This window comes from Eurypyga helias, unplaced genomic scaffold (genome assembly GCF_000690775.1).
Source record: "Eurypyga helias isolate BGI_N326 unplaced genomic scaffold, ASM69077v1 scaffold8279, whole genome shotgun sequence".
Classification (NCBI taxonomy): Eukaryota; Metazoa; Chordata; class Aves; order Eurypygiformes; family Eurypygidae; genus Eurypyga; species Eurypyga helias.
The window spans coordinates 28,828-40,047 of NW_010274025.1; the positions used below are offsets into that span (position 1 = coordinate 28,828).

The window sequence follows — 11,220 nt, forward strand, 5'->3', positions numbered from 1 at the left end:
GCAGAATATACAGTGGGAACAGAATTAATTCGCACTAATGGTTGTGAGATCCACTGAGAATTAACTGCATTTTTTGTAAATTAGTGAGGAAGCGGATAAACACAATTATTAAAAAAACAAGAAAGGTACTTTTGCAACAGCAGTACATGTTACTCATTTATCTGACAAGTGTTCTTTACTTTTAATTATATTTCATCGTTTGCTAGCAAATTCTCAACTTGTAGATACTGTAATAATCTTAGTAATTTGAGACCTTGATTTAGCATTTGTTAAACCTTTGTTTGGAAGGGGTGCGAAGCAGCTGGGTAGCTCAGATGTAGAATCATGTCACAGAGTGCTTTGGGTTGGAAGGGACCTTACAGATCATCTAGTTCCAACCCCCCTGCCATGGGCAGGGACACCTTCCACTAGACCAGGTTGCTCCAAGCCTCATCCAGCCTGGCCTTGGACACTTCCAGGGATGGGGCATCCACAGCTTCTCTGGGCAACCTGTCCCAGTGCTCCCCACCCTCTCTGTGAAGAATTTCTTCCTGATATCTAATCTAAACCTCCCCACTTTCAATTTAAACCTGTTACCCCTTGTCCTGTAAAGGGGTACACTTGTTACCTTTTACCTGCCCTTGTAAAAAGTTCCCCCCAGCTTCCTTGTAGCCCTTCAGGCACTGGAAGGTGCTATAACGTCTCCCCAGAGCCTTCTCTTCTCCAGGCTGAACAAGCCCAACTCTCCCAGCCTGTCCCCATGGCAGAGGGGCTCCAGCCCCTGGAGCATCTTCGTGATCTCCTCTGGACTCACTCCAACAGGTCCGTGTCCTTCTGATGTTTGGGGCCCCAGAGCTGGATGTAGAACTGCAGGTGGGGTCTCAGGAGAGCAGAGTAGAGAGGGAGAATCCCCTCCCTTGACCGTCTGGCCACATGGCTCCGGGTACAGCCCAGAAAGCCAACTGTATCCTCCACTGGCCGTTGGATGCTCCTTGCCTGAGCTGGGTCCCCATGGGCAGCCATGGTCTGGGCTCCGCGCTGCAGATGGCGCAGAGAGGGATGTTGTGCGGGTGGTGGCTCTGCGCTTGCATGGTTGGCCCTGTGTTTCAGTGCAGGGTGTGTTGGCACAACGCTGTGCTCAGCCTGCAACGCGTGGCAGCCCTCGCCCACAAGACCGGGCTGTGCTGGGGGGGCCTGAGCGTGGAAGCAGCGACCTTTTTGGTTTAAAAGCAAGGATGATTGGTCTTACTTCAAGCGTGTTTTTTCTCCCCTTTGGAATATGGCTAAAACACAATTCAGGTACCATGTGTAAATGAGCCGAGCAGGAGGAACACGTGGAGGTGTCACTAGCAGGCTGGGTGGGGAGGAGGGATGGGGCTCATAATCCAAACTCCTTGGCGGGGGGAGAAGCTCTTGGTTTTGTCTCAGCTTTGCGCTCAGCCAGCCTGCCCGCATTAGGCAAACATGAGCGTGAACGCGCGAGGCCTTATGCATTTTAACATCCTCCCTCTCAGAGGGCAAGCTCCAGGTTAGCGGGTCAGCCGATGCAGACGAACCATTTAGCGCACATTAAAATCACAGTTTATGCAATCTGTGCTCTGGCTTTAAAGAGAGCTAACAATGAGGTGCTTAATAAAATCACCTCCAGCCCTCCCTTTTCAGTTCACTGCAAATAAATGCCATTTTTTTACATCATAAAAATGGATTAGGAGCGATTGTGAATTGTTATCCTAACAAGATGTGCAGCTCGGGATACGCAGGCATGTTCGGTGTGATGGAGGTTTGTGTATTTTGGTGCTTGCATACAGCCGGTGCCTGGGAGACCATTCAAATAAACATTTACTGGAACATCACATTGCATGTCTGAATGGTGCAGAAAGGCTGATTGGCAGGTTCACTCCTTCTTTTTGTTTCCCTTCTTGGATGAAACGGCAAAACAACATTCAGCGTGGCTTTAAAAAATATATGGAAATGTGACTTTTTGTCTGACTTGTTATTTTTTTTTTAACACAGAAGAGTCAGAGATTTTAAAGTTACGATTCCCACAGCAACTATAACTCTCGTCGCTCGTGCATGTGTTAGACTTTGCAGGACTGTATATGCTATTAAATTTATGCCCCATGTGTGTTCATACAGTGTGGCAACAAGAGCAGCCGTGTATGACGGATCTGCATGGGCCTGACGGAGCAATCCTATGGGATCCCTTCCTTTTAAACCTCTGGGCCGGATCCTGCACTCCCTTGCACCAGTAGAAGCCCTTTTGGAGAGGGTCGTTTGTAGGTGCTGTTGGCTCTGGGTAGGGTGAGGTGACAGAGTTGTGATAACAACAGAAGCTAGTGCCCCGGCATCACTGGAATTCGGCAATGTTGCAAGAGCCATGGAAAGAGGGGAGGGGAAAAAAGACATAATACAGTTCTCTTTGGGCCACAATTCAAGCAGCCTTCCCTGCTCAGCAAAGCGCTGAGGCGTGTGCTGTAGTCTCATGGACTGTAATGGGAATTAAACACGTATTTAAAGTTAAGCGTGTGGTTAAGCACCTTGCTGAAGCGGTGCTCGAATGGGGATTTGAAGCGTGCTGGGAGGAAATGCTGTATTTTTCAGTAGATTTGCCCTGTATCATTGCTGTCTCTTATGGAGAGGTGGGGTTGAGTGGTTTTGAGATCAGGGCTGGATCCAGATCTCTTTGGAGGGTTTATTTTGGTTTTGTTCTTGTGGTTGGTTTTTTTTAATCCCTGGATTCATCTCTTCTTGACCAGCCTTTGTGCTGGCTTGCTGTCTGTTCTCAGCCTCATCTTCATGCTGTGCCTCAGTTTCCCTGCCTGGTGTTCCCCAGCCCAGCTACCCACTGTCAGGAAGCGCAGTTGGAGTAGGGCAGTGGGCAGGACTCCCGCATCCCCGTGGTGTGGAGCACTGTTCTGCGTAGTGGGCAGGTCCAGTGACCGAGGCGTCTCAGCTCTCCCAGGTCCATCGTGCTTTCTCCAGTTGTGTTTCTTCTGGAAGGATCCTTGCTGCAATTCAAGCTCACGGCTTCTCGTGCTGTCCACTGTGGGTGCAGGAAGACAGTGAGTGTCCTTCTGCCCTTGGTGTATGCTGCCACTTCCCTTCTGCTGGCAGAGGCTTTGTGAGGACCGAGCAGGCTTGGTCAGGTCTGTGCCTGTGGGAGCATCTCCCGAGGCAGGATCCAGAACCTTCCTGAACTCCAGGGGCTGCTGCTCCATTTTGGTGGAGCCCTGCTTTCCTCATGTAGGAGATGTGGCTGCTTCTTGCAAGTCCTGTTTCCCAAAGCCCCGTTTCTCTCCTATCCTCTCCCTCCTTGCATGGTTTGGGATGGCTCCAAGGACCCTTCCCTGCCTTCCTGCATGATGTGCATTAGTGGATGGGGTGATGTGGTGCCTCTTTCTTCCACCTGTCTCCACTTATCACAAAGCTGAAGGGATGTTGGTATTTCTGAGACCTGTTTTGAGGCCTTTTGAGACTTGGTTGTGACGGGCCAGTGTGTACCAACGTGAGAAGGGAAGGACGGAGAGGCAGACAGAGGAGCTGTGGATGCAGAAACCTCGATTCTGCAGGAAACAGGCCAAACTCCCCCATTAGGGGGACAACAGCCAGAGGTTGGTGCTATCCGTGCCCTAGGGAATAGCACACTATATAACATCCTTTCCTCTGCCTTGTTTCATTAAAGCCGTTGGGATTGCCTGCCATCTGGGGGTATGTCCCGCACCCCAGGAGGGCGAGGAAGCGACAGGGTGCAGAGGAGGTCATGATGAATGGTATTGTGCAGGAGAGGGAAGACTCCGAGAGGTATCTGCAGAGATCAGCCTTATTTTTCATTGTTAATGATCTGAAATAAGGTGCAAACAGCATGTTAATTAAGATTTGCAGAAGAAGTATTTAAATTGAGAGGTGCAGCAAAGAGAAAAAGAGCAGTAAGGCAAGGGAGTCCTAGGGAGAAGGTGGTGTGGTGTGGGGGTTTGATCTGGAAAGGGAAGAAGCAGATGCCATGCAACCCAATATGTTGATGTGGTGTTTTCCTTGCAAAGGTGTCCTGAGCGTAGCTTGGTTGGGGTGTGGGCATGGGGGTCCTGGTGCAGGTGTGGCATGGGGAAGAGACCTGCTGGCGGCACTGGCAGGGAGAGGATGGACAGACCTGGGGCTGTCCCCCTGCCACAGGGGATCAGCGGCATCTTCTCTGAATTTGGCTGCAGTGGAGGGTTTGGCTGAGAGGATTGATTGCCAATTAACAGACACTATTGTAGCGGCTCATGTGGATGATCCCAGTTCCACTTCTGGTCACGGTTCACCCTGGGACACAGTGTTAGACGATCTGTGCCCCAGAACAAGCCTCTGCCTGGTGAAACGGCATTTATAGGGTCTCTGTGCTGCTGTTGGCCATCGCTTTTAGTTAAATTAATTAGAAAACCTTTAGCTCAAATTACAGCATGGCTAAAACCTAATGCAAATGTTTGCTACACCTGCTCATTGAGCGCTGCTTTATTATAGCTCTCGGCAGCAGCTGAGACGAGCGAGGAGAGGTTTGGGTGCTGAGGTGTGGAGGTCTGAGGTTTGGCCCGTGGCATCTCCCTTTCGGTCTGTGTTCCCTGGATGTGTCTTACCTGCCCATACCTGCTTGTGTCCACGGTCTGATGAGGTTTTCTGCATCGGGGCTGACCTTGGAGGGGATGAGATAGAGAGGTAAGATGCTCGAGAGCTGAATGCTGTGACTCACGAAGAAATGTGGGGAGGACAAAACTCGGGGAGTGGAAGACCAGAAGGGACTGTGGGATCACCTGCTTTGCCCTCCAGTGCTGCACAATGCACAAGAACATCCTGAAGCCTTTATTTCTCATTTGAAATAAAGCATAGCTTTTCTAAAAGCATCCAGGCTTGATCTAAAAAAAAAAAAAAATATATAAATTTGACAGTGATGGATAATCTGCTACAACCCTTGGTAAATTGTTCTAGTGTTTAATTACTTATCATGGCCAAAAAGGAAAGAAAGGAAAAAGTGCAGGGTGTGAAGAGCTCCTAGGACTGTGTGGTTGTCGCTGGTACCTGTTTGCTCGTGGTGGTTCGCTTACTGGGATGGGACAGGACGATGTGATGCTCTGGCGTTGGGGTTCGGCTCACCCCAGCTCCCTGAAGGTGCAGGGTATGATGGGGGGGGTGGTGTCTGTGCACAGTTTATGCTGGGCAGAGCTTGTCTGTCCCAGGGGACTATCTTTGGAGCGATGGCCCCACTGCGAGCTTGGGCTTTGAGGTGGCTTCTTCCACTGGTTTTCCTTTGGTGCTTCAAGCAAATCCCAGCCTTGCCACTTCCCAGCTTCAGGGGAGATTTTGCATCTAGCAGCAGGTAGGTATTGATGGGGCTGGTTGTGAGCACAATGTGGGGCAATAATTGGGTTTGGCTGTTGTATGGGAGCAACAAAAGCTTCAAAGTTAGAAAAGAAATAAGGACTTTTTTCCCAATGGCAAAAGTCGGTACCAGTGTTCAGAGGAAGCAGCAGAAGGGGTTCAGGTAGCACCAGGCTGAACCCTGCCCTGTTTTGCCCTGTTTTTGTTCTGACCCACAGAAAGGATGCTTTGGTGTAACAGGTCTCCAAGCCTAAACCATCTTCTCCTCCAGCCTGGGACCTTCTCCTGTGACTTCGGTCCTGTTTTGCTGCAGTGGCCAGCAGTGTTTGGTCTCACTCTCGTAACGGCTTGGCTGTGTTGCTGCAGTTGCACTGAGTTTGACTGCAAAGCTGCGGGGCTGGACAGCTCTTGCGGGGGCCCTCCTCACATCCCCAACATAAGAAAGGTATTGACTGGTTGGAGCGAGGCCAGAGGAGGCAACCAAGATGCTCTGAGGGCTGGAGCCCCTCTCTTATGAAGAAAGGCTGAGAGAATTGGGGTTGTTCAGCCTGGAATAGAGAAGGCTGCAGGGAGACCTTATTACACCTTCCAGTACCTGAAGGGGAGGCTATGAGAAAGCTGAGGGGGGACTTTTTACAAGGGCCTGTAGTGATAGGACAAGGGGTAACGGGTTTAAATTGAATGCAGGTAGATTAAGATTGGACATCAGGAAAAAATTTCTTCACAGAGAGGGTGGGGAGGCACTGGGACTGGTCGCCTAGAGAAGCTGTGGATGCCCTATCCCTGGAAGTGTCCGTGGAGCACCCTGGTCTAGTGGAAGGTGTCCCTGCCCATGGCAGGGGGGTTGGAACTGGATGGTCTTTAAGGTCCCCTCCAACCCAAACTTTCTGTGATGGTATGATCCACCCCACTGCAGAGAGCAGAGCTGGTTGAGGATTCCGGGCAGGGTTGGGAAAGACCGTAGCCTGTTGCAAGACAGAGTTTGCCCAGACCTCAGAGGAGCATCAGGGCTCCCTCATCTTCATTGCTTTGGTAGAGAAGGTTGGTGACTTGTGTTTGAAGCAGCACATGCATCCTCTTGCTGCTCAGAAATTGCTCAGCACCTCAAAGAGATGCCTGAACAGTGATCGCCCTCCAGGCCGGCAGCTTGGCAGTCTTCCTGATATATGATCACCCAATCTCTTGGGCTTCGAGGTGGCTTCTTCCATCGGTTTTCCTTTGGTGCTGCAAGTGAGTCCCAGCCTTGCCGCTTCCCAGCTTCAGATGCGATTTGCTCCTGTGCCATGAGTCTTGAAGTTCTGCACACACATGGGTTGTTCCCACTCACCCTCCTGTCCCCCACCCTCCTCCTCCTCTTCCTCCTTTCATCCTTCCTCCTCTCCCATGGGTCTCAGCAGCCCTCTGCTCCCAGCTCGGCCAGCACAGAGCACGCGGGAGCGCAGCAGGAAGGACATTACGTGGGAGAATATGCATGTTCACAGCTCAGAGGATTAAAGGCCCGTGTTCTTATCACTGCAGAACAGAGTATTATAAATCCAGCCTTAGAATACCAAATCCCCGCGCGGCTCGGCCATTGTTTGGGAATATTAAAAAGCTTGGAGACAGAAATAATCAGTTTCCGAATGACACATTGTCAAATAAAACATTTCTCATATTATCCCTTCCTTCCCTTTTCTCTCTCCCGCTCCCTCAGTTGGATAATTTAACATGAAAAATAGATTAAAATGAGGCTGGCTTGAATGCCTCCTAAGTTTGAATCTTTTTTTTTCCCCCTTTTCCCCAGGAAGCTCTCCCGGCGTGTGCGGTGTGGTTAAACAAGCAGCTGCTGGCGCGGGGTCAGAGATGAAAGGAGCAGGTTGAAACGGAGCCGCCTGCTATGAGCCCATGAGTGTTCACTCGAGGGGCTGGCGTGGGCACCCCCAGGCAGAGGGGGGGCCGTTGTCTCGGTGGCTGGCAGGGCAGAGATCTCCGGCTCATCCCAAAAGGATATGGGAGCTGGGGCTGGGAGCCCTTGGTTTCCTGGAGCTGACCCTGTCATTCCTGAGCTGGGGAGTAACGGCACACTGAATACCCTGTGTGCCTTGACACCTTTTTGTAAGTTCTCCCAGGCAGAGGGATCTTTAATTCAATATACTGACAAGTTTATCTGCTCCAAGCCATTTCCCGGGGGCAGGCGCAAGGTGAGCCCAGCCAGGCAGATGCACGGCCCCAGCACTGCTGCGGGTGCCCAGACCCCTGCCCTGGGTCCAGCCGCTCCTCGCGCAGGGCTTTCTCAGTCACCCATCCTGGGCTGAGCATCTGTGTTGTCTCCAGTTGTGCTTCTCCCGGTGAGACCCCAGAGAAGGCTTTTCCCAGTAGCCATGCCCATGAGTGTTATTCTGAAAACTTTCCTCGCTTTGCTGGAAGGATGCTGGCATGCAAGCCAGACCTGGTTTTGCAGTGTGGTTTGTTGTGTTGAAGTTCATGGCCCAGCTGTGTCCTGGTCTCCGGGCCTCCCTTTTGGAGGATCTGGTGTGCCGTGTTTTCTCTCCTGCAAAGTGGGCTTCCAAGGAAATTGCCTCTTTTTGGTACTGAGGGGTGTGGGTGGCCAATGCTGGGGACCTCCTGTGATGCTCTGGGGTCTCTGTGCATCAGGCACTGCACAAACCTGAGGAAACACATTTCTGCTTTTCCAGGATGAGGTGTCTGCGCTGTTTAGTGCTTCTGAGTGTAGGAGGCTGGGTAGGGTTCCTGTCCCAGTGGGTGCTCTGGTACTGCAGGGTACGAACCTGAGTGGCTCACCGGAACTGCCTTTCCCCATGGCAGTGTGCACTGGCAGCCCAGAAAGGCCACCGTATCCTGGGCTGTATCAGAAGTGTGGCCAGCAGGGCGAGGGAGAGGATTCTCCCTCTGTACTCTGCTCATGCGACCTCACCTGGAGTGCTGCGTCCAGCTGTGGAGCCCTCAGCATCAGAAGGATATTGACCACTTGGAGCGAGTCCAGAGGAGGCCACGAAGATGCTCCAAGGACTGGAGCACCTCTGCCATGGGGACAGGCTGGGAGAGTTGGGCTTGTTCAGCCTGGAGAAGAGAAGGCTCCGGGGAGACCTTATAGCACCTTCCAGTGCCTGAAGGGGCTACAAGGAAGGTGGGGGGGACTTTTTACAAGGGTCTGTAGTGACAGGACAAGGGGTAACGGGTTTAAACTGAAATCAGGGAGGTTTAGATTAGATATCAGGAAGAAGTTCTTCCCGCAGAGGGTGGTGAGGCACTGGGACAGGTTGCCCAGAGAAGCTGTGGATGCCCCATCCCTGGAAGTGTCCAAGGCCAGGCTGGATGAGGCTTGGAGCAACCTGGTCTAGTGGAAGGTGTCCCTGCCCATGGCAGGGGGGTTGGAACTGGATGATCTTTAAGGTCCCTTCCAACCCAAATGATTCTATGATTCATTCTGTGTTTCTATGGCACATGTCACCTGAATCAGGGAAGACAAGCTGAGCAATGTCCTCCTGAATCCCTGATCCCTTCTCCCATTAGTGTCAGTTTGGGGGGAGAGGTGGGAAGTTCCTGATGGGAGATGCTGGGCTGTGCTCCTCCTGCAGCAGGTCATGATGCTGGGGTGGTCCAGGGAAGTGTCTCTCCTCTGCTCCTGCTCCAAGGCCTCTCCCCCAGCTAACTCAATGCATGAGCTGCAGTTTTCAGTGGTGTCTCTTTACAGCTGGTCCTAGTTACGAGTCAGAGCTGTGCTCCAGGTACAGCACAGTGCTCTGTATGGAATGCAGATGAAATATTTGAATGACTCTGCTTTGATTTGCACGCTCTGTGAAGTTGTGGGCTGTGGCATCCCCTGTGCCAAAGAAACGCCTGCCCTGCCCTGGCTGTTCCGCTCACACTGCAAAGCCCCGGTTGCTTATGCCGCTCCTGATTTACACGCCCTGCTTTGCTTGTCTGCCACGGGATAAAATTGCTCCGACGCTGTAGAGATTAAGAAGCTGGAAGTGGTGCATGCACAGGGCTGAGTGGTTGTGGCTGAGTTTAACCTCCAGTGCAGCCAGAGGCAGGGCTGACCCCCTTTGGTGCTTCCCAGCCTGGTTTCCCTGGGAGAGAGGCCACTTCCACGAACATACAGATATTTAGGAAGTTTATTTTTTTGGTACAGATTTTTTTTTTTTTAATAGTAATATAGTTGGGAGCTGTATTGAATAAAATTTGGAGGTGGAGGAAGAGGAGGGCTTTGTAGAGAAGGTCTTGGTGTGGCATATAATGTGCTGTGCCCCCGGATCTGCAGCTGAAGTCTTGTTGAAACCACAGGGCAGTGATAGCCAGAAGTGATGGAGCTGAGGTAGCTGTGCCCTGGGGGGTGGCGGGTGTGTGCGTGGTGCTATTTGTTGCACACTGGTTTGTGTGAAATATTGTGTGTCTGAGCTGAGGTGTTGCTGCTTCCGTGTCAGTGCTGGGGCTGTTTTAATGAGTTATTTTCTCCAAAGTGGTGGGATGCGACTGCCTCCTTTCCCACCTCCCCATGCAGGGTGGGAGGGGGTGCTCACCCACCTCGGGCCCCTGTGCATGTGGATGAGCCAGGGGCAACCCTAGGAGTGCGTGGTAAGAACCAAGTCCCTGGGAGAGCGAGCAGAGCTGAGCTAGGGGTGTCATGCTGCTGTCCCCACCAAAGGCCCAGTTCTGGCACCCTGGTCCACCTGGCCATGACATCCCACCCCAGAGGTGGCTGCTTCATGAACCCACCCGTGTGCAGGTCACGGAGTGTTGGGGTGCTCTGGGAGTGGGAGAGGAGAGGGTGCGTGGATACTAGCTGCAGCATCTCCTGACCCACCCCTGCGCCTTCTGCATCTGACCTATCCATGTGCTTTTGGCATCTCCTGCGCCATCCCTGTGCCCTGTGGCTCTCCTGACCCATGCCCTTTGCTCTCTGCAGGGTGGGCTGATCGCACTGCTCCTGCTCCTCTTGGTCTTCACGGTGGCTCTGTATGCCCAGCGGCGCTGGCACAAGCGCCGCCGCATCCCGCAGAAGAGTGCCAGCACGGAGGCCACCCACGAGATCCACTACATCCCCTCGGTGCTGCTGGGCCCCCAGGCCCGTGAGAGCTTCCGCAACTCACGCCTCCAGGCCCACAACTCAGTCATCGGGGTGCCCATCCGTGAGACCCCCATCCTGGACGACTATGAGGATGAGGAGGAGGAGGAGACACCGCGGCGGGCAGACCCCAGCACCAGGGAGGATGAGTTTGGCAGCCAGGTGACACGGACGTTGGAGAGCCTGGGCCGGGGCGGGGAAGAGAAGCCTGACTACGAAAAGAAAGGTTTGTGGCTTTTCTCTCTCCTCTTTCCTTCTCCCCATCCCCTGCCCAGGTGTCTGCCCTGTGTGGGGTCACCTAGAGAGGATGGCTAATCCATGCATAGCCCCTGTGCCTGGTCCTTGGCTCTCCAGGCTTTGGTCCTCAGACGGTTTGCAGAGCCTGTCCTGAAGCTGCTCTTCCCGAGAGGGGAATCACCTTTGGATGGTGCTGGGGAAACTGAGGCACAGTAGCTGTGAGCCCTCGGCTGTCACTGCCAGCCCCAAGGACCAGGTCCCCTGGTCTCACAGCACTCCCTGCCTGCACTTTGATGGTTTAGGTGTCACAGGAGTGTGAGCTGTGCGCCTGGGAGCTGCACAGATATGTGCATCCATACAATTTGACAAGTGTCCTTTGTCACGTCCCCTTCCAGAACCAGTCTCCTGTTTCCAGTGTGAGCCTGCCCGGCATCATGAGATGGGAAGCTGGTGGCTCTACATTTGGGCTGGGTGGTGTAGCTGGTCCTGCAGTGACAGAGCTGGGCTGGGGGAGCAGAGCTGGCGTTCCCCAGGGAAGGGAGTTGAGTGTTGCTGTGGGCTTGTGCGGTGCCTTGCACCAGGCA

General features: G+C 52.8%; 1 protein-coding gene across 1 annotated transcript in view; it reads left to right on the plus strand.

Moving 5' to 3' along the window:
* LOC104515639 (astrotactin-2-like) overlaps positions 1-11,220 on the plus strand; it is a gene marked incomplete at its 3' end in the record, with an annotated part of 135,912 nt that overhangs the window by 25,162 nt on the left and 99,530 nt on the right. The window contains 1 exon segment of the mRNA XM_010159689.1: positions 10,241-10,625. Coding sequence (XP_010157991.1) covers positions 10,241-10,625 — 385 coding nt within the window.